At 38.6% G+C, this 23,502-nt stretch overlaps 1 protein-coding gene across 1 annotated transcript in view; it reads left to right on the forward strand.

The window, feature by feature from the left end:
* Window positions 1-23,502, forward strand: part of LOC132762552 (mucin-5B-like) — a 70,119-nt gene that overhangs the window by 23,492 nt on the left and 23,125 nt on the right. The window contains exons 10-29 of the mRNA XM_067466556.1: window positions 891-992; window positions 1,094-1,163; window positions 1,243-1,380; window positions 2,617-2,781; window positions 3,546-3,640; window positions 4,946-5,072; window positions 5,996-6,248; window positions 7,151-7,203; window positions 7,568-7,668; window positions 9,075-9,226; window positions 10,457-10,595; window positions 11,259-11,369; window positions 13,111-13,290; window positions 14,150-14,386; window positions 17,360-17,516; window positions 18,978-19,106; window positions 19,407-19,491; window positions 19,639-19,676; window positions 20,621-20,716; window positions 22,004-22,269. Of these exons, the coding sequence (XP_067322657.1) occupies window positions 891-992; window positions 1,094-1,163; window positions 1,243-1,380; window positions 2,617-2,781; window positions 3,546-3,640; window positions 4,946-5,072; window positions 5,996-6,248; window positions 7,151-7,203; window positions 7,568-7,668; window positions 9,075-9,226; window positions 10,457-10,595; window positions 11,259-11,369; window positions 13,111-13,290; window positions 14,150-14,386; window positions 17,360-17,516; window positions 18,978-19,106; window positions 19,407-19,491; window positions 19,639-19,676; window positions 20,621-20,716; window positions 22,004-22,269 (2,694 nt within the window). The remainder of the gene's footprint in view (window positions 1-890; window positions 993-1,093; window positions 1,164-1,242; window positions 1,381-2,616; window positions 2,782-3,545; window positions 3,641-4,945; window positions 5,073-5,995; window positions 6,249-7,150; window positions 7,204-7,567; window positions 7,669-9,074; window positions 9,227-10,456; window positions 10,596-11,258; window positions 11,370-13,110; window positions 13,291-14,149; window positions 14,387-17,359; window positions 17,517-18,977; window positions 19,107-19,406; window positions 19,492-19,638; window positions 19,677-20,620; window positions 20,717-22,003; window positions 22,270-23,502) is intronic.

The raw sequence follows: 23,502 nt of genomic DNA on the forward strand, positions 1-23,502 counted from the left end.
AAATACATCACCATTTGCAAAGTTTGCCAAAGAGCATGATGTTTCTTTTCATTCAGTAAAGTTGAAGCATTTTCTTCAGAGTCTACTGTAAACACTGCACAAGAGATATGTGTAAATGTCTAACAACCGCTAGGTTACGTGCAGAAACCTTTTTCTGGTTGTCAGATTTTTCATGATCATTTTGCTCAAGGGACCCCATTTGCGGTCAAGATCCACTGTTTCAGAAGCAGTGCTCTAGGGAACCAGTTTGATGAAGTGGCTACTGTTTTGGACTAGTAATGTGAAGGTTAAGGAAAGAGGAACAGTTGCTGAACTTATGTTAATTCATAACATAATTAATTCATTGTAAGTTTTATTTGTCATCAAAAATTTCCCATTAGAGTGCTTCAGCATGATATAATAGATACAATGTAAACTACCTTTGTATATAAGTTATTTAAAAAGAGAACACTGAAAGGTTTGTCCAGATTTTCATTGGCTAATGTTGGTGATTTCACTTATAGTTTGAATGAGTGGTTATTGACAGATCTGGTCAAAAATATTACTACCTTCTTTATTTCGGGCCCATTAGACACTATGTTTAATGAACTTGAATTTCTATTATTTAACAGTCAAGCAAATGCTTTAAAGTATAGACCTCTGCTTTTGATAAAAAATATCAAAGAGAAGATATAGTGTTTGTTTTAGTCATTTGTCTATCTTGAAAATTGACACATGAAAAAATTCTCAAAATTATAATAATAGCACTGACTGCTTGATAGGTAGTGGGAAAGGGGATGTGACATTGTTTGTCATTGATTTTGCTTTTTCTCTACCTTTGTCAGTTCAATATGTCCTTGATTGTCCGATATGCCAATCATATTCATAGTAATTTTTGTCTCATTTTTCAGGATACTGGTGGATCTTTTGTGATCATTGGAGAAATAGTTCAGTGTGGCCTTTCAAATACTATGACATGCCTGAAAAATGTCTTAATTACTGTAGGAGCCATTGTAAGTTACTGAATTTAGGTCAGGAGGGGCTATCGGCACCATTCAGAGTACGGTTTCTCTTTGCATTGACGAAATTTCTCTTGCTTGTCTTTTCTTTACAGAATATAAGAATCTGTTCCTGTGGAGATGTCTATGTCAATAATGTCATTGCAACATTACCTGTAACTAAAGGTCTGTCTTTAGTTTCATCTACAATTCAAATAAAAATTCTATTGCATACTTGCACTAAAATTGTGGGTTTATTTCCTAGATGGTGTCATTCTCTTCAGACCATCCACATTCTATGTCAGCATTCTGACTTCTTCACGAGTACAAACTCAAGTACAGCTGAAACCCATTATGCAGCTCTTCATAACAGTAGATGAAACTTACCAAAATCGATGTTCTGGTAAAGTGCTTCTCTCATTTCCTTCATTCTTTATTTCCTTGGGTTTACTGAAATGAGTCTCCCCTTCTCATTATTTGAGAAGTTTTTTTCATTATATATTCAAAAACACTTGTATTCCTCAGATCTGAACTGTCAATAATGACTGCCATAGAGGTAGTGGTGATGGTGATTATGGTGATGTTGGTGACTTACATTAAATTGTTTAGATAAATTTATATTTAAATACCATATTCTCCAAATCCAGTTGTATAGCTTGCTTCTGTGTGGCTGGCATACTTAGTTTTCCTACCTTTCAGTGAGTATATTCACTCTGGAAAATCAAGTGTTATCAAATTATATCTGGGAATGGAATTACATGAGGTATTTTGCTTCCAACAATCCATTTTGAAGTGATTTTGCTTCAATAAGTGGGCTTGGAAAAGCATTCTGTCCTTTCCTGGTCACAATGACAGTAACAGAACTACCATACATGAAACCTTAGAGCAGTGGTTCTCAACTTGTGGGTCCCCAGGTGTTTTGGCCTTCAACTCCCAGAAATCCCAGCCAATTTACCAGCTGTTAGGATTTCTGGGAGTTGAAGGCCAAAACATCTGGGGACTCACAGGTTGGGAACCACTACCTTAGAGGATGAAAATGAAATTGCCATTGTAATGCTGCTATAGCAACAATCAAGTCATGTACACGTGAGAGGTGCTAGGGTAAATAGGTGCATTTCTCCTTTCAGTTCATTTCAGTCAATGGGCATGACCATGGTTATTAAAATTTGGATTTATCTTATAATTTCACCAACATTTTCAGTTTTCGCCAACAGTTCTAGTTCAACCATAGTTTGATTCTCTGGTAGCAGTTACAATGGTGAGGTCCTCTTTTCATGTGGGGTTTTAAGTTTTAATACATTCACTAAATTATTATTGCCTGCCAGTCATAAAATGGTTGACAGAACCACCCTGAAGAGCTAGGTGTTTCTGAATATCAACCTAATTAGAGGTAACTGATGATTTTCATTTCCATGAAGCAATATATCCATTTTTAATGTTGACCCAGATCTGAAAGGAACTATCTGATGTGCTAAACCCTATTCCCAAATACATGCAGCATGTTGGACAGTACCAGGCTGAAAGCCAGGGCGAATTCACTGTCCCACAGGAATGGAAGCCACCAGTGACAACTAACCTTGATGAGACTGTACATGCATTTTGTACAAGTTATATCTTGGATTTCCTGTGTTCTACTTAGGTCTTTGTGGGAATTTCAACAACATACAAGCTGATGATTTTCAAACCATCACTGGGATTATAGAAGACTCTGCATCTGCATTTGGAAACTCATGGAAAATCATGGCCAACTGTGCTGATGTTCAAGATAGCTCTGAAGATCCATGTTGGAAAAGTGTAGGCAAAGGTATTGCATTGTGTCTTTCACAATCCATGCTAAGTTGCTGGAAAGGTACTGTAGCTTAGTATCAGAGAACTTGATCTGCAAGAAGAAGGTCCACATTCAAATTGGGCTGGAGAAGACTGGAGGAGAATGCCAGTCTGCATATACTATACTGTCACCTACATGATCTGACTTCATTTAAGGAAGATTTGTATGTATATAAAATTATTTTTGACAAACATTTAGCAACATGACAAAAAAAGAAGAACCAAACTCAAACCAAAAATCAAAGAACCTTCTCATCTTAGTGTTAAGTACAGACTGTGGAATGACCTGCCAGAAGAACTCAGATAGCTAAATGAGTTGTCGGAATTTTAAAACCATGTAAAGACCTATCTCTTCTGGAAGGCCTACCCAGTCTCTAAATATGAATTTTAAATGCATGTATTTTGTGTAATCTCTGTTTTGAGTGTTTTAATATGTATGTCATAGAGATACATTTTGGTGTGTAACTCTTATAGAGATACATTTTAATATTTGTATTTGTGGTGTTTTTGCTGTGCTTATGTGTTTTAATTGTTCTGTAACCCATCTTGAGCCATGAGGAGGGTAAGAAATAATAATAATAATAATAACAACAACAACCTTTAGTTGTTAATGTGGCATTTCTGTCACTCTTGTGTCTGGAGAAAACCATTAATACCAAGTCCTGAATCATCTTAAGAGAAAAAGTGAGAACAGTTAAAACTCTGCAAATAATACTGGATATCTTTATTTTTATATAATAGAAAAATTTGGGCAGAAGTGGTGTGCAGTTCTATTGAACACAAGTGGAGTGTTCGCTGAATGTCATTCTGTTAGTGATCCTACCCCTTATGCTAAGGTAAGAAATAGATTTAGTAATAGGATAAATCATCTTTTGCTTTGAATCTCCTTCTTGGGAGTTAAAGCAGGGTATAAATATAATGATGATGATAATAATAATAATAATAATAATAATAATAATATTCTGATATCTTTTTAATCTGAATTTCAATCAGAAGGCGCAGTGTGGTTTTGTGGTTTGAGGTGTGCACTATGACTGGGAGACCAAGGTTCACCTATCAAACAATTCTGAAGACACACAACTGCATTAAATTAACACTTTAAAAAAAAACAACTCTGTTTTTAATGTTATAAACACTTGGTCTTGGACTGTAACAATAAAATGGTCAGTGTAGATGAGACCTCAAAGATGTATACTTATCCAAACTAACACAGTTACATCTTTGAAATGAGACAAAATAAAGAGGGAAGAAAATGTGGTGGTCAATTAAGGCCTTGATTCATAAAAGGGGAGATACTGGAGAGAAGTAAACAGCTTTTTCTCTATTTTAACAAGTGTAATGTAGTTCAGAGAAGAAAAGTCTAAGCCAAAGAAGCAAGATTTATATCTCATTCTGGTTTAGTCTTGGATGTGTTTTGCCTTAAAGAAGCAACTATCCTCCTAATTTACTTAATAAAAGAACTCTATTTGTATTGATGCATCAATTTCCCCATTGCAACAAGTTGCCACACATGTATTATAAACAGTCATCCTTGCACTTGAAGCTTTCTTCTATATTATGAGATGACATACAAGAGATAACAAAGTCAGATCATCTGTTTTCTCTTAGGACCCCATCACACAGCTGGCAGGGGCCAGTGGCAGTGCTCCTCTTAAGAGCGAGGCATAAGGCCCTCATCTTCCTTCGCTGGCCGGCAGGACAATCATATGGAAAGAAGCAAGGAGCACTCATAGTGCATGCTACTTCCTCCCATGGAGCTGGCAACATGGGAGGCTTCCTGTGTTATCAGATCCATACCTCGCTCTTAAGAGGAACGCTGCCACCTGCCACCACAGGCCACTGGACACCACTGGCTCTGTGACAATGTCTTTTGAATACCTGAACTAACTCTTCATCTTCATCTGTCTGTATTCTATTTTGTGACTGAAAGTGTTCCTTCTTCAGTATTGAGCCTATCTGCCATGACACCATCTTATAGAATCCTGGGATTCATAGTTTAAGAAAGGGAACAAAGAATCTCAGCAAACTACAAACCCTGAGACATCATAGAATGCAGCCATGGCAGCTAAAATGGAATCATGGCACAATAATTGTGTAGGGTGAAAGATCCCTCAGTATTTGCTTCTGTGTTTATATTGTAGAACTGTGCTTATGACACTTGCAATGCTGGAAACAGTAAAGAAGTGTTGTGCAGTGTCTTCTCAGCCTATGCCAGAGATTGTGCTTCAAGAGGAATACATCTGACGGGTTGGAGAAATGACATCTGTGGTAGGTATCAGCTATATAGAACTAGAACAACAACAACAACAGCAACAACAATAGATAGATAGACACTCATGTTTCTAAATGAGAATTTTTTTAATTATTTAAGATAACATGTTTTTAAAACAGTTCACTTGGTTTCTTTGCCATGTATAGGGTACTGTGTCTAGATTGAGTTAAAATGTGTTGTGATGCTGGCAGTAGATGAACTTGTAGAATACACTTTTTTCCATGATGGGGAGATCAATAGAGATCAATGAATTGGACCCAGATGTTTTGGGATATTTCATCCATTATTTTCTCAGTTTAGACTGGAGCCTTGTCATTGTTGAAAGTTTCACACTTAGCCTAAATGCAGTATCTGACTGAAATAAGGGCCTATTTGAAGATCAAAAACTGTATCACAGTTTAATGATGTTCCTAGTAATTGTATCAGAAATATTGTGATTAGAGCTGAGACAAGTTCTTGCATAGTTGTCTTCACTTCATCATGAAATCCTGCATCATGAATATGCATGTGAAAACTCTCCTCCAGACCTAGTTCTCATATTCCACTTTGTTTCCATGTGAAACTCCTTGGAATGTATTTGTGCCAGCTGCATAGAAACTAATTTTAACAGCAATTTTCCTGTTCATGTTGTGTGTGTGTGTTTTACAGTTATAATGCTTAGAGGAAACACTCTCAAGAATTAGATATTCCTATAAAATCCCAGATCATATCTATCCTATTTCATTCTTTGCATGTATTATATTCTAGTCAAATTGTGTAAATATGTGCCTGTTAGTGCAATGTAGGACCTAATCTGTTTGATATTTGAATGGCTTCCTAAAGAAAGACTTACTTTTGTGTCCATCTGGCATACAATTAATCACACTTATGTACCCTAAACCCATTTCAGACCCTACCTTTTTTTATTTCTCTTACAAAGATGTGTCCACAGAGTGCCCTAGAACAATGGAGTACAGCTACGAAGTGAAGTTCTGTAACAGGTCGTGTCGTTCACTGAGGGAGCCTGACCTACTGTGTAATGTTCACATTGTCCCTGTGGAAGGCTGTGGCTGCCCAGACGGGACCTACCTTATGAATGAGAATGAATGTGTCTCTCCAGAGGACTGTCCATGTTATTATAAAGGCCAGATGATCCAGCCTGGAAATTTGCTCCAAAAGGATGGACTCATGTGGTAAATAGTTTTAGATAAAAATAAAAACTCACACATTTTTAAGTGCCTGCAGTACACAACCATAGCAAAAGTTGTTAATTGATGTTACAATTGTTCTGAAGCATTAATTTCAAAATCATAATGACTCCAGGTGTCAGAGTACCAATGTGTAAACATACACAACCCTACACATGCAAATTGCTGCCCCAAATACCTAAAACTTCCATACTCTTTCACCATTCAGCAGAAAGATTTTTTTGGGGGGGGGGGAGGGGGCAAGTTACAGCAGAAACAGTTGATAAATTATTTCCTTTTCTTTTGTAACATGGTAGAGTATGCAGTTACCTCATTTAAAAGTGCTGCTGGGACATCACACTTCAAGCATTCCATCTTGGACTGTTGGCATCATGGTAGACAGGTGGAAACTGTGTACCCCATAGACTGTATGCATATGGAGGGCTCAATATGAACCTTGGCTCTCTTCCCATTCAAAGTTCCATGCCCCCCTCTCCCCATGGTTTCATTCCTAAATGCTTATACTTATACATTGAAGAGAGACTAAGGGGCTCCAAAATGTGAGCAGAAGTGACACTGGAAAATGTAGTTATAAGACATTCAGAGTGACATACAATGTACCGAAGAGACAACATTCTTCAAATTTTCAATACCCCCCCCCCTTTTTTTTTAGCCCAGAAGCCAAAGCTGGGGAGAACCTTACTAACCTAACTTGGTTGCTGAGCAACATATTCCTTAGTTCTAGTATCTGGCCTTGTTAATTACTTTTGTATCCTACCTGACTTCTATTAATTAGAGGTGGACAATTAGAGATGTGGTTTGGAATGGGTTTATTTGTGTGATTGGCTCTGGAATCAATATTCTTTCTTTTATGCACTGGCATAAGACTTATTTATTTATATTTTTAGCAAATGCATTCAAGGACAATTGGATTGTACTGGAAAGGCAGAAAACAGGAAAGGTGAGATTTTTTGTTACTGTCATGATTACTCTAAATTATTATCATGATCTAAATGCACAGCACAAATCAGAATTAGTACAGCTTTTGTCCAGTATGGGGCTCATGTAACACAGTGGTTCTCCACCTGTGGGTCCCCAGATGTTTTGACCTTCAACTCCCAGAAATCCTGACAGTTGGTTAACTGGCTGGGATTTTTAGGAGTTGTAGGTAAAAACACCTGGGGACCCTCAAGTTGAGAACCACTGATATAACAGAAGAGACAATGTTGTATTTTAGATGGTTCCAATTCTGGAAACTGCATAGTACTGTGTATACTTTTCCACTGTATGACTCCCTTGTTTTGGTGATGATGTTTCCTTTTCAGAATGTCCATTTCCAATGTACTACTTTGACTGTGACTCTGCTGGCTCGGGTGCATCTGGATCAGAATGTCAGAAAAGTTGCAAAACACAAGACATGCAGTGTGTAAGGGATTAATCTCTTAGCAATGATGTGTACTTGGCCATTGTTCTATGCACTTGAGTGAACTTCATGAATGCTATACTTATTTTTACTATTTACATTCCACATGTCCTCCCCTAGAACAGAGCAAGTATAATCCCCTAGTTGATGACAATGCCTGCTAATTCCAAGCTCTGCTGTTTTTTTGTATGGCTAATAAAGAAGGAATTATTTTCTAATTTTTTTTCTAAAATATTTTAGTTGAGTGGAGAAGAAACTAGACTTTTGATTTCATGGGAATTGTACCCAAACATGATGCTTCTATATCATGTATATGTATATAACACGAATATTTATCCACTTGACTGCCAGTGCCTACATTTTAGTCTGATATAAGTCTTTTAAAAAGCCATGCACATCTATTGTATGAGACTGCCAAGATAAGGATGAGGAATGTGTGGCCCTCCAGACAGTGATGAACTTCAATGCCTATCTTAGCTCACAGTTGACTGTCTTGACCAGAACTGATGAAACTGTAGTCCAATAATATCTGGAGGATCTTAGAAGTTCCACTACCATGCTAGAGATTACTGCTATCTTGTACCAAAGGTCTGTCTGTTACCATTCAGCTTTTGTATGGACAGACGGTTTCTGCTAAACAAATGAAGACATCCCTAATGTTGTAAATTCATGGCTCACCCCTTTTAATCACTGATTTAAGAAAAAGAGTTCTCATCAGGACTAGTAATAATAAATAACCAGAGAGAGCCAAAGTTGTGCTGTTATTCTCCGAATAAACACATCTTTATATGTATTACCTCACTTTGGTTCTATGAATGCAATGACCACAATATCCCAATTCTCCTAAATTTATCTACCAAATGTTTTGCATGTACTAGTGAATATTTGAGCCATTTCCTTCTTCTGCTACCCCTTTTCCAGCACTCTACAGAACTGTTCATACTCACCCCACAGATCGGGCATCTTTCTGGTTCTACCTGATGTTACTTTAAGGAAGGGTTTCTAGCCCACCGAACAAGTCAGAAGTCTCACAGGGTGAACCACTTCCTGAATGTGGATAGATCCATCATCATGCTGGTGTGCACACCAAAACTCCCCTTATAATCCTTGACAACCCATGGAAACCTGTTTCAGATGGTTTTTCAGCTCTGTGCAACAGATTTTGGGTGTGAATTAGAGCTACAGGGGGAAAATATCCTATTCCAAGTTCCATGGATAGGCGTTCTTAAGTGGATATCTTCTGTTGGATTATTATTCCAAAACTATTTCTTCCTGCTTACTCTATTGTATATTGGTTGTATTTTATGACTTAAATGAATAGCATCCTGAACTATAAGACTCAAGTAAAGTATTTATGTTCTCTTTCTCTTTTTTTTACATCAATTTTTATTACATTTTCATCTACCCAGTATGCTACAGAATGTGTCTCTGGATGTGTGTGCCCTAATGGATTCTTGACCAATGGAAATGGTAGCTGTATTGAAGAGGATCAATGCCCTTGCATCCATGGAGGAAATTATTACAGTTCTGGGACATACATTACAGTTAACTGTAATACATGGTATGTGGTTTTTTTTAGAATTCTTAAAATCTTTTTTTCAAACTCTAGTCATTACAGGGACAGAAAGTGAGGTGAAATCTTCTGAACGGGGGCACAGATAGAAAAACACACACTACAAGGATGTTAATCCTTCCCTATGCTATCCAACCCCCCTTCTATATATATTGTATTTGATTGAATATAATGCACACCTTTTTTGCCTAAATGACCTTGTCAAAATTGAGTGTGCATTAGATTCAATGGAGCATTACAATTGCGTGCCAAAGGGGGCTTCCCAACTGGCTTCATTCAGGTTCTGAATGAGGCCAGCTGGGAAGCCATGCCCCTCCACCAAGCAAAGGCCAGCGAGTTCACCAGTCTCAGCATGGGGGCAGAACTACAGAACCACTTCCTTCTCAGACGGTTTATCCTTCTCCTTGCTGAGAGAAGCAGCAGAAAGCACCCCCCTCCATCTGGGTTTCTGGTGCTTCTTCCAACTGAGGAAGCATGCAAAGCCCCCCGGGGCCCCTTTCCCCTGGGTTTCTGGTGCTTCTCCCAACCAGGGAAATAGCAGAAAGTCCCCTCTCCATTCCCAGCTGGCTTCTCTCTTTTCACTCGCCAGCTGAGAGGCAAGAGAGAACCCAGTCACCCCCCAACCTTGCCCAGGCTGCAAGTGGAATAACTTCTGCTTGCACCCTGGTGGGAATGGGCACAAAATGAATAGAAAATCCATTTTTGGGGGGTAATGTGCATCTCAAATGTGCACATTATGACTGATGGCACACTGCATTCAAGTAAATACAAGTGTGTGTGTGTGTGTGTGTCTGGAGTTACACTTAAAATGCACCTGTTCCAACTTAAAAATAATTTCAACTTAAGAACAAACGAAAAAGAACCTATCTTGTTTGTAACTTGGGGACTACCTGAAATAGAAATAGAAATACAGTTCTTTCTCACTACAGTGTTAAAGCAGGCCACCACATCTTACAAAATCTTCCGAAGTTTAAAAAACAGTGATACAAATAGCATCATTAAGTATACAAATGTCATAATTATATCCTGAATCCCTCAAGGAACTGTTAATATACATATACTGTTATATTATTTCCATCAGTGTGTCTGAAGAAGTACAAAAACTCACACAGAAATACATTACTTTTAAAGGTGCTGCTACATTTCTCTTGTCTTTCTTTACCTACACACAAAACTTTCCTGTATGATACAACCTGTAATCCTTTCTATTCAATCTAGCATGTGCCAGAAGAGACAGTGGAATTGTACAAAGTACCCCTGCCAAGGAATATGCACTATGTATGGGAATGGACACTACAGCAATTTTGATGGAACAAAATTTGATTTTATGGGAGACTGTGATTATATCCTAGCTCAGGTATCAAAACTTTGTTATCATTTTAAAATATGGGCTATGTAGTAGCGTACCAGTGAAGTGTGTTTGCATTGATGAAAGTTACAAACCTGTACTTACCTAGAAGTGTCACTTTCTCAGTCATGCACACTTTTAGATTTTGGAGTTGTTCAGATTTCAGAATTCCAGATAAAGGATTTCAACCTGTATTTAGAGCTACCTTCCAAGAGGTAGAACAACAATGTCAGTTACTGAAAGAATGTGCATATGTCATCCTTGTGTATTGTAGCATTGTTGCTGACAAAAGTGAGCATTTTGGATGGATGAAACCAGGCAGAAATGGTAGCTGTGTATAAAAACTGGACAGGAGAGTTAAATACCATAGTGTGTATATTTACAGTGGAGAAACTAGACATAGAAGCAACACTAGGCAATACGTGGGGAAAAGAACATTTCTAGAGCAAGGTTGATTAAAGTGTAATCTGAATTTATGCACTTCTCAGTCTGTTTTGTGGACTGAGCCAAATTCATGTTTGCTGCTCTTGGAGGGTTCCATGTGTGGCAATTTCAAACCATAATGTAGATGTCTGATCATAGACATTTCTTCTTGAGACCACATGCCCTAATGGGTTAGAAGTTCTTATAGAAAACATAACATTCAGTGTCCTTTTGATTTCTTTTTCTAAGGACTTCTGTCCCAATAATTTGCAGCCAGGCACTTTTCAAATTATAGTGCAAAATACTGCATGTGGTAAATCCCTCTCAGTGTGTTCTCTGAAAATTACCATCTTCTTGGAGGTAAGTCCATAATTAGTTTTAGTAGTGGTGAAGTGTAAAAATGTTTGGCTACATGTTTATTTATGGTTTCTTGCCTGCACCTATTAGCACCCCGTTCCTTTAGTCATATTTTAAAAGAATTTCTGCATTAAGTTTTCGCAGTAATTGAAACTGAAAAATATTGAAATCCACTAGAATTTGAGAAAGTTTAGCTGAAATCTTGATGTTGACAAAAACAGCTGTAAATTCCCATTATGTCTGCATTGTTTAATATTATTGTGTATCAGTGCACAAAGAGATATTCAGTATCTTCTTGCTCAATGACCTGCATGCACCAGTTAGAGATCAGTGCAAAATGCTAGTACCAAGGTAGCCTCTAACAACAATTCTGCAGCCAAGTGAATTGCATTGCATTGGAGGCTTGCATTGGAGGCTAAGCAAAAGGAAATGTGAATCGAATAACATGATAGAATATGTCATTCTTATAGAATTTTTACCAAAGACACACATTTTCTGATCAGATTAGCATTGGCTTTACTTAAGAGACTTCCCAAATATATTGTTTTTTTTCCAATGGTGCCTTGCTTGGTGATCTCCTGGTGGTGATATAGCATTGGTTCTACATAATCTTGTGGTGTTCTTCATGTTCTTCATGATGTCCTCCTCCTGGACCTTTACTTTATTGTTGGATATCTTAGGCAAAAAGGTTTTGTCAATCCAACAGATTAGTTGTGCCCATGAAGGGAGGAAGAGGTCAGTGATACACTTATTGGAGCATTATGCTTACTTTCTCCTAACCTCTTGCCCAATCTGTTCTGGACATCTGAAAAGGGGTCTAGGGCAGGTTTGGCCCTCTAGATGCGCTGGGCTACAATCTTCCCACTCTGTTACCATTGGTCATGCTAACTAGACCTCTGGGTGCAATGAAGTCTATAACATCTGAAAAGCAGATCCCCCATCATTGTGGTGAAGGTGTTTTGAATGCAACACTGGCTTGCTGCTCTTGGAGAGTCTGATTATAACACAGTATTATAATCAGACCTGTAAAAGGACTCAAGAAATCTTTTCCAGTACAGGACAGACCTTATTTTAATTTCTGTTCTGTTAAGGAAAGCAATAAGAAGATGGATGGAGAGTCCTGATTTTTGCTAGAAGAACTGCCAATTTGAAGGCTTTTAGATTCCAGTATGTACTGTATGGTGTCCCCAGGTCTAATATCCCGATGTCTGTACAACTAGAATATTTAATCCATTCCATTGGTTTAATTAGATTAGGAAATGGATTTTATATGCCAAGCATTAGCACTTTATAATTAAAGACTACCAAGTTTTTGTGGCCCACAACATGTAGCCAATGAAGAATTATGCTAGAATAAACCTGATCAAAGTGTGAAAAAATATTTTGTATCTTGCCCTATCTCATACACCTGGCATAACAGTTCTTAAACACTGTAATATTGCCATCTCCTTTCCTCTCTAAAAGGCCCATAGATTTTGCCTTTCAGGATTCAAACAGTTTTATTCTTCAGTAGTTTGAATGGTCTTACATCCATGAGACTACCACAACTGGAGGTAGAATTCTGTTCTTTGACTTCTAGGCTTCTCAAAGAATTATCTTAACAAAATTAGACTATGAGGAAGATATGTAGTCACTTTCTGAGACCTAAAGCAGACACATGTTATCTATAAATTGTTATAATTGCATTATGATAGTAAGCCTTTGTTTCAGCTGCAGCTTTGATCCTTGAAATCATTTTTTCTAGGGCAGTGAAATCAGGCTTCTGGAAGAGAAAATTAAGGAGATAACCAGTAAACCAGATACTCAAAAAGGCTATAAAATTTATCTTATGGGGATTTATATCATAATTGAAACTTCCAATGGAATGACCTTCATTTGGGATCAAAAAACAACTCTGAATGTGAAAGTGGCTCCTTCTTTTCAGGTAAGGGTACATTAGAGATGTGTATCTTTGCTAATTTCATTTTCATGTATAGCACTTTTTTGTAAGAAAGGTAGGAAATAAATAAATAAGCAAATAAATAAGCAAATATTTGCAGTGTATTTTCTCTATTGATAGAGTTTGTGACAGTACTACACTTTTTTTTGTTATAGTTGTTCAGATTTGGGGACTTTTCATGAATCATGCTGACCAAGCCATCTGTAACTTTTTCAAGTGCTGATCAGAACTGCATTATCATTTGGATTTTACAATTTTTGATTGTTAGGATGCAATTCTTGTCTTAACAAATGTACCAAAATATATTAACAATTTAAATGTTTAGTTAGAATATAAATGTTTAGTTAACATTTATATGTAGAAATGGGAATGTTTTGAGAAACGTGTTTAAAATGCATTTTAGTGCGTATGAGTGTTTTGTTTTTTTGGCTTTTTTTAACCAAATCACATAGACATAGAAGCAGAAAAGAATTGATGTATGAAATGACTTGGAACAGTAATCCCTATTTCTCAGGAAGTCCTGTTTTAAATACATTTAGTGTAGTATTCACCGATCTGGTGCCTTCAAGGTGTGCTACTCTCTCATCAAATTAAGCATTTGTGTTCATTAGTTCTGATCAAGTATGGTGGACATTTTGTTGTTGAGTGTATCTTGAATGTCCCAAACCTGGAAATATTTCATTTTCTTAAAATAGCACAATACCTTTGTAAAGAAAGATGTTTTAAAACAAAGTGCTTTATCATGTACTGATTTATAGAAACTGGATGCAGAAATTGTAGCAGCCTGGAAGAAGCACCATTTCTTTTGATAAAAGTGGTAAAATAGTTTCCATTAATTTTCTAGGGCAGAGTTTGTGGCCTTTGTGGCAATTTTGACAACAGTACCAACAATGATTTTACCACAAGAGGGCAGTCTGTGGAAATGGATGCACAAACATTTGGAAATAGCTGGAAAGTGACTTCCAGCTGTTCAGATATGAACAAGAGAGATCTCTGTGGGAAACAGTCTTCCAAGCTTGCACTGGGGAGAAAGTATTGTAGTATCATCAAAAGTGAAACTTTTGGATCTTGCCATAGTAAGGTAAGTGTGCCTTTCTCTATATTTTTTCATCCACCCTGCTTTCTGCCATGCTGCTGATTTCCCTTGGTTATCTCTATATGTCTTTATATCACATTCATAATTTATGACTAATCTGCTATAAACTGCATTGCCTGTAAATTTTCCATGATTTCGGTAAAATAACATCCATGGTGATTGTGGTAGTCATTTCCTTACTCAAATATTTCCAGACAGTTTAGACAAGAATGAGAATCACGTGGCTCTCCAGATCTACTTAGATCACAAATCTCATCAATCCTTGCCAGTGCAGCCAATGGTGACTGGAACTACCTTAAAGACTGAGCAAGAATGGAGGTTGTTCACTTTGAAATGATATGTGGGTCAGCTTTGTTTCTATTAAGATGATGATCAACCAGTGTTGACAGGTCAAATTCTTTCCCAAAAGATCAGTAAAGAGTATTATCAACAATGATATGTGTGAGATTGGATATCATTGTGTATAGATTCCCTATCAGGAATTCTGAAAGCTAAATTTGAAATTGTCCACATGAGCGGTTGAAATAGTGATACAGTTGCCTTCTGGTGGTTCAGTGTGCACAATCATGCACAATATTATTAGAAATAGGCTATTTGTATAATGTATATATAAAACATACATTAATTTTGTATTCACTTTATAATTTTACTAATTTTTAATAATAAAAAAACTATAATAAAACTTTATTTATATACTGCTCCATCTCCCCGAGGGGACTCAGAGCGGTTACCAAGTAATATCACAAAACATACAGAGTAAAAACAACATAACCATGAGATTAACAAACAAAATATAAGCATAAAAATTGTCGCCATAACACACATATATTAAAAGTAATTCTGCCTGTTAAAGGCAATTAAAAATTTAAAAGGCCGGGCCAAGATTTGTGCAAGCCCAAAAATTCTAGGGGGCCCTGTGATTAAGTGCAGTGCTATGGCAGGCAACAATAATATTAGGTCTGTGGCTGTCTATTCCAGGGCCGATTAGAGGAAAGAATCTGGATAACTGGTAGGAAGAATAAGGCCGTATTAGACATTGTGTGGGGCTGAATTAGAACTGGTCATTTTCAAAGGCTTGTGGAAACCACCAGGTCTTCAAGCTCTTACGAAAGGAGGAGAGGGATGGGGCCTGCCTTATTTCCTTTGGAAGGGCGTTCCAGAGATGGGGGGCCACCACTGAGAAGGCCTTCTCTCTTGTCCCCACCAACCGCGCTTGAGACGGTAGTGGGACTGAGAGGAGGGCCTCCCCAGAAGATCTTAGAGCTTGCGCCGGTTCATAGAAGGAGATGCGATCGGAGAGATAGGCAGGGCCCAAGCCGTTTAGGGCTTTATAGGTCATGACCTGCACCTTGAATTTGGCTCGGCAACTTACGCGCAGCCAATGAAGCTGTTTTAATAGGGGTGTTGTATGCTCCCAATAGTTTGCTCCAGTAAGGAGCCTGGCTGCTGTCCGCTGTACCAGATCAAACTTACGGGCTGTCTTCAAGGGCAGCCCCACGTAGAGCGCATTTCAATAGTCCAGTTTGGATGTAACCAAGGCGTGGACCACCCTGGCCAAGTCAGACTTCATGAGGTATGGTCGCAGCTGGCGCACAAGTTTGAGTTGTGCAAAGGCCCTCCCGGCCACCGCTGACACCTGAGCATCAAGTGACAGTGTTGAGTCCAGGAGGACCCCCAAGCTACGGACCTTCAGGGGGTCCTTCAGGGGGAGTGTAACCCTGTCGAGCACAGGTTGCCACCCAATACCCCAGTCAGCCCCACAACTGACCAGGAGGACCTCTGTCTTGTCTGGATTAAGCTTCAATCTGTTAGCCCTCATCCAGTCCATCACAGCCGTCAGACACTGGTTCAGGGTCTGGGAGGCTTCCTTGGAATTCGGTGGAAATGAGTAGTAGAGTTGGGTGTCATCTGCGTACAGATGGCACCCAACTCCAAAACTCCAGATAACCTCATCCAGCGGTTTCATGTAGATATTGAAAAGCATGGGGGATAGAATGGAACCTTGCGGGGCCCCACAGGTCAAAGGCCACGGGTCCGAGCAGGTATCCCCCAGCTTCACCAACTGGGAGCGACCCTCCAGGAAGGAGTGGAGCCACTGCAGAGCAATGCCCCCAAGACCCATTCTAGAGAGCTGCCCCAGAAGGATACCATGGTCGATGGTATCGAAAGCCACTGAGATATCCAGGAGAACCAATAGGGACACACTCCCCCTGTCAAGCTCATCCACCAAGGTGACCAAAGCTGTCTCAGTACCATGGCCAGGTCTAAAACCAGACTGTGGTGGATCTAGATAGTCGGTGTCATCCAGGAATCCCTGGAGTTGGGAGGCAACCACCCACTCTAGAACCTTGCTCAACAAAGGGAGGTTAGAAATTGGCCGGTAGTTTTTTAGGACCGAGCAATCTAGGGACGCCTTTTTCAGTAACGGTCTCACAATTGCATTTTCAGGCTAGATGGAATATGTCCCTGTTCCAATGAGACATTTATAATCTTTGAGATCCACTCGGCCAACCCCCCACTGGCAAGCTTGATTAGCCAGGAAGGGCAAGGGTCCAGGGCACAGGTGGTTGCTCTCACCACTTCAAGAATCCTGTCCACGTCATCAGGCTGAACAGGTTGAAATGAATCCATCAAAACCGGACAGATAGGTACCTTGGTTACATCCATGGACACTGCATCAAAACCGGCGTCTAATTTGGAACGCAGTTGAGTGACTTTATCTGCATAATGATGTGCAAACCCGCCACATAGAGTTGCCAAGTGGTCAAGGTTCTCCCCACCCTGGTGGGGGTGAAGGAGCTCCCTAACCACCCAAAACAACTCGGCAGGTCTATTAGATGCAGAAACAATGCGGGCAGTCAAGAAAGTCTTTCTGGCTGCCTTTACTGCTGCGGAGTAGCAATACCAAGTGTGATCCTGGAGAGAAGTCTTTCTTATCACTGTTTTTCCTTCTATTAGATCGACCCAACACCTTATTATGAAACCTGTGTGTCAGATTTCTGTGGCTGTGACAATGTGCCAAACTGTGAATGTTTTTGTACTGCTGTAGCTGCTTATTCCAAAAGTTGTGGTAGAGCTGGCATCTGTATTGATTGGCGGAGTCCTAGAAATTGTCGTAAGTACTCACAGAACAAACCTGAATTCAGCAGGATTGATCCTATCACATCTTATTACACTTGCAAATGCACATTTTGGTGCCTTAAATGTTAGACTTGTTTCTGGGTATATTTGGATTCCAAAAAATGGCATCAGTTGTCCCCTATCAACTCTAGCTTTTGAGCTACAGATGTCATATACCACTCACCCATAAAAATCATGATAACCATATCTAAGAACCTCCTCACAAAGTCCCATGAATTTGCCACGCACTGGGGGGGGGGGGGAGGGCATGGAGAAGCCATCGATTCACACCCCATATCACATGACTTTCCTTACCTCTCATCCCATGGGGGAAGAGTCGCTGCCCAGCTTCCCATTGCTGGTAAGACAACATGGGAAGGCTCCCATGTTGCAGTGGTGTGCAGCACTTTCTCTCCTCTTTTGGCACGGAGCCGCGTCAGAAGTCCCCATGTGTATCTTTTAGGGAATGTATCTCATGTTACAAATCATCACAAAGCTTAAGATCGTCAAGAGGGGCCCTGCTCTCGATCCCACCACTTTTGTAAATGCGGTTGGTGGGGATGAGAGACAGGGCCTTCTTGGCAGTGGAACATCTGTGGAACTCTCTCCCTAAGGACATCAGGTTGGCCACCTCCCTCCTGTCCTTTAGAAGACAATTGAAGGCTTGGCTTTGGGACCAGGCATTCAATTAGTGAACAGCAGCAATTGGAAAGGAACTTAGGATATCTGCGACATTGGATTTACCCTGACTTGGATTTGGTTTTAATTGGCATGTTTAATGAATTGTTTAATGAATTGTATAATGTGTTTTTAATTATTTTTAATGCTTTAAATGCAATTTTTGATTGTTTATATACTGATAGTATCATACGATGCATGTGTGAGGCTGCCCTGAGTCCCCTTTCGGGGGGAGAAGGGTGGGGTAAAAATGCATGAAATGAAATAAGTAAATAAATAATGGGATCTGTGCAGTAGTGAGAAACAAGAATTGATGTGGTCTATTCAATGCAATTTTCTGAATCAATGCCCTAAATAATCCCAAGGTCATACCTAAAAATCAAGAAGAATTTTCTCTTTAATGGGCTGTGTTATAGAATTGAGGGTAAAAATTCACTGATAATATTAAATCAGTTTAAAAAGTGACTCATTCATAAAATACCCCTTGGGAAACCGAATCAGGATTTTTTTTTTATCCTCAGAGTACATCCCGTTGTAATACTGAACATATTATTCAATTGTGAGTTGTTGTACATGGGATTAGAGCAAATTAGTGGCTAACTTTATTTATTTAGCCAATGACTAAACATTTGATTGTCTTAGGGACTAAATAGACAAAATATAGATTCAGAGTTCATCTTGTATGCATAAGCTTATACCCAGTGGGCAGCTGAAAATGGGATGAGGTTGAGGAGAGAGCTCCATTGCAAATTTATGATTAACATGTATTCTCATATAGCCATGTTTTGTGATTACTACAATCCACCAAACAAAAAAGAGTGGCACTATAAACCCTGTGGAGAACCTTGTTTAAAGACTTGCAGGAATCCTGCAGGGAAATGTGACTATCTACTCTACAGTTTGGAAGGTAAGATTTTGGTGATTCTTACATAGCAGAATGAAATGAGACAAATAGCATGGTTCTGCTGACATTTAGAAAATCTCAGCCGTTTGAGACCTCATTTACATGGGGAAGATCATTTGTCTTGAATAACTTAGATGTGAAGCTTATGATGTGAATTGTAACAAAGCAGCATGTAGTGAGACATTTGTTATAAACATAATAACCATCATCATCAGTCTAGTTTCTGACAACTCCAATCTTATTCTAGTGTTAGTCAATGACTATTAAAAACCAAGTTTATTTGCCAGTTTGCTCCTATTGTAGGTTGTTACCCAGAATGCAGTGCTGAAAAACCATATTATGATGAGGAAAAAAGAGAATGTGTTTCAATGCTTGAGTGCATCTCATGGTAGGTTGTTATTGGTGAGAGAATTCATTCTTTTCTCAGTAGCCTGTGATCATGAAATGCTAATCTGGCATACATGGAATGTGTGAGTTTGTGTGCAAATACATTTTTAATTTTAGTATTAACAATATATATTTAATTTCCCCACAGTGATCCAAAAGAAACACTCTGCTTGAACAAATCAAATGGTAAGATGTCCAAGTAGTAGATCTATATTAGTTGTATTAATGAAATATTCACTCTTGATTTTCTTCAGTCCATGATAAGCTAAATCTATAAATTTTGACTTAACAGTAGTCATTGCTTCAACTAAATATCCATAAATAAGTTGCTATCTTGATGTTCGCTAAAGAGTTCTTAAACAAGTATTTTTCTGCTTGTATAAAAAACGTTTCCTTCAGCTTCAACATTAACTCATAACATGCCTTTCTGAACGTCCACTTATAAATGGAGTCCATAAAGTCCCATAAATAGCAAGCATAGTGTCATGGCTTGAGTGTTTGACCAGGACTCTAGGAAACAAGAGTTCAAGTCCTTGCTTAGTCATGGAAATCCAATAAGTGACCATGTGAAAATCACACACTCTCAGAAGGAAGAGAGTGAAAGTAATAAAGATAAGTAAAGGCCCAAATCCTATTGCTCATCCAAATTGGAGAGGATAATTTGAATGACTAATGGATGTTAAACCAACATTTACATAAAGCCATTTCTTTAGTCTACTCCGGTTAAGCAATAGCTATTAGGCACTATTGTCCATCTGTGTGGATTTAAACTTTCAACAGTCTAATTTACAAATTACTGTCAGTAAAATGATGTATTAACCATTACTTTCTTATAAGTAAAACTATATCTTGGGAAAACTTTCACCATGGCTTTAACAGTTCCCCAGTCAGCATGGTTAGTAGAACTGGGGAAAAAACCATCCATATCTCCACAATGCAAACAATATTAAAATAACTTCCCCTTTAAAAGTGTCAGGTTAGGTTTAGTAAAATTCTAGCTCTTGCATAAGTTGTAGAATGAAATGTGTTGATAAATGTGTGTGCAGTTTGCCAAAAACAGCTAACGCTCATCTTTTGTTTTGGAATGTTTTCAAGTGTATAATAAGAATTTCACATTGGAATTGTTTTAGGAAAAATTGCTATGTCTTCCACTATCTCACCAGCAAAACAAGAAATCAGACTCTCCCCATGTTTCTGTAATATAAACGGGCAGCTGATAACCAGTGGTAAGGAAGTCATCTTTTCATATCTTTTCTTTGCACTTATTTTACCTGTGTGTGTGTATGGCTTCTAATTTGTTATCAATTTATGGCAATCCCATGAATTCCATGGAGTTTTCTCAAGCAAGGAATGCTCAGCTATATCTGTTTATTCCATAAATTATAATTCCAATCTTCAGAGCAACACATGATTTTCATTGATGGGCATCCTATAACAGCACACTGCCTGTGTAATGTTCTGTGTTTCTTTCTTATCATATGCACAGATATTTCATTGCTTTTTAATTATTTTATCACTTTAAAACTGATTGTTTTAGCCAAACTTGTAACATGATGTTTATTTAACACGATGTTTATTTATATCATACTTTCATATGCAATTAATGAAATATATTACATCTTTATCCCACTACAGAACCCAGGACAGCTTACAATACAAGTTAAAACTCCTCCAGGTCCCCCTGTGGTTCCCAAAAATGTGGTCTGGTCCTCAGTACACTTCACTCAGATAAGAGCACTGAATGAGAGATCACATTTTTTAAAAAATAGCAGCAATAAAAAGGTGTCTGTGGTCTCAAACACAAAAGAAGAAAGACACCCTGAGCAAGACAATGGACTCAAAGCATTGAAAAACAAATACCAATTACATTCCAGAGGTCTATGAGGATGCTATTTAAAATTGTTCCCTCCAGATCTTTATTTTCAACCTGAAAATACTTCTTTTAGAAACAGGAAGAGCCTTTTTCAGACCTAAACCAATCAATGAGGATGAAAATAACACATAGTAAACTGCTCTTAATATCATAATAGGTTCAAGGGGGTCACGGGGGGGGGGGGGGGGATGTTCTAGACTCTCAGGAGATGCTTGCTCTTATGGTAAAGCTATACAATTAGTGGTTACATGGAGCTCCCAGTGGCTCAGTGGGTTAAACCCTTGTGCCGGCAGGACTGAAGACTGAGAGGTTGCAGGTTCAAATCCGGGGAGAGTGCGGATGAGCTCCCTCTATCAACTCCGGCTCCCAATACGGTGACATGAGAGAAGCCTCCCACAAGGATTGTAAAACATCAAAACATCCGGGTGTCCCCTGGGTAGCATCCTTGCAGATTGTCAATTCTCTCACACCAGCAGCGACACACAGTTTTTCAAATAGCTCCTTACATACACACAAAAAGTGGTTACATCTGACCTGGATCAGAAATTGCTGATTTTGTTTAAAGGGATGATTGTACACTTGAATGGTATTCAACTTAAAACCAATATAGTTTTAACTCACTATTATTTTGGATTTTTAGGCAGCAGCCAGTTTCTGACAAGGGATGCTTCAGGCTGGTGTATTTATGCCTTTTGTAATGCAACCTGCCAGACTGAATTCAACTTTGGAGAATGTATCTTATTCTCTACCACAACGGTTCCAAGCATGCTGCCCATAATCCCCAGCAGACCTTGTAAGGGGAATATAGAGAAGTGTAAGAAACAACCTCCTCCTTACTCTGCAGGTAATATTGTTCCTACATTTACTCCTGGGAGCGAGTGCACCGACCTTCACCCTTCTAGAAAGGTGAGCAAGATGCACTATCAATAGCATATTTATGATACAAAAGGTTTTCCTTTCAATATTTGATCTCAAGAAAAACATAACCATCACATTAATTTATTTTCAGCCTTAGACACAATACTGTAAAACTATCAGCAATATCGGGGTGTTGTGTGGTTTGCAGACTATATTTTCTCCTGACATTTCACCTGCCTTTGTGGTTGGCATCTTCAGAGGATCTGAAGCATTGACGATAAGCAGTATTTCCATCTCCTAATTGCCATCATAGCTACCTTTTCCCACCTTTCTTACCAACACCTGGATAAGTAGTACTAATAAGGCCTGATGATGGGATGCAGGTTTGAGGTCTTGCAGTCTGGAGGGGCTACTCTATATGATCTTAAATAAAGTACAAAGTCACTTGGTACTACATCAAAAGACTGGATTTTAGCTCTTATTGTATCATTTAAACGAATTTTTATTTGCTCCAAAGAAAATTCTTTTTATTTAGTCACACTTTCAGCACTTGTTACATTGCTGGGAAAAGGGCGTTAACAGATTGGTGTTATAGATTTAAACGAATTAAATGACTTTGAGTTCAACAATGTTTTAATACTAATTTACTTATGTTTTAGTATCCATAAGTCCCTTTTTTTACACCTTGCCTTTTTATCAAACAGAGAATTGAAGCAACTTACAGAGTAGAGGAAATTACAAATCAGGTCACTGTAGCATTGCAATGTTTCACCCTGTTTTTCTGTATACCAGTTCTAAATTAATTATGAGCTACCTTACCACCTCATCATATTGAGAGGGGAAACCATGGGTGACTACCCCTTTAAGAGTAGAATTCAGCAGTCCCCTTTCGTGTTCTGGCTCTCCATCACACTCACCCTCACACTCACATGTGGAAACTTAAAAGCTGGCAATACATTCATCACAAGGTCAGTGTTATTTTTTGTTTTTAATCAGGAGAAACATCAACATCCAAAAAACAAGAGATCCCTTGCCCTACACACAGCAGTCAATAGTTTTCTTAGTGAGGTGTGCTGATGTATCAAGATGTGCTCTCTATCAAGAATGAGGAAATTTGGAGTTATTCTTTCTGTCTCTACATTAACTAGCAGATGCTGTGTGGGAGCTGTGCTGTCAGTGACTGCATCAGAGAAGCTACAAGCCTGCTCTAATTTTATCCTTGGTTCTGCACCTGCAAAACCACTGTTCAATTGGTTCAGCCTCCTATTACTTTAACTTAGC

This window comes from Anolis sagrei, chromosome 1, assembly GCF_037176765.1.
Source record: "Anolis sagrei isolate rAnoSag1 chromosome 1, rAnoSag1.mat, whole genome shotgun sequence".
NCBI classification, from domain to species: domain Eukaryota; kingdom Metazoa; phylum Chordata; class Lepidosauria; order Squamata; family Dactyloidae; genus Anolis; species Anolis sagrei.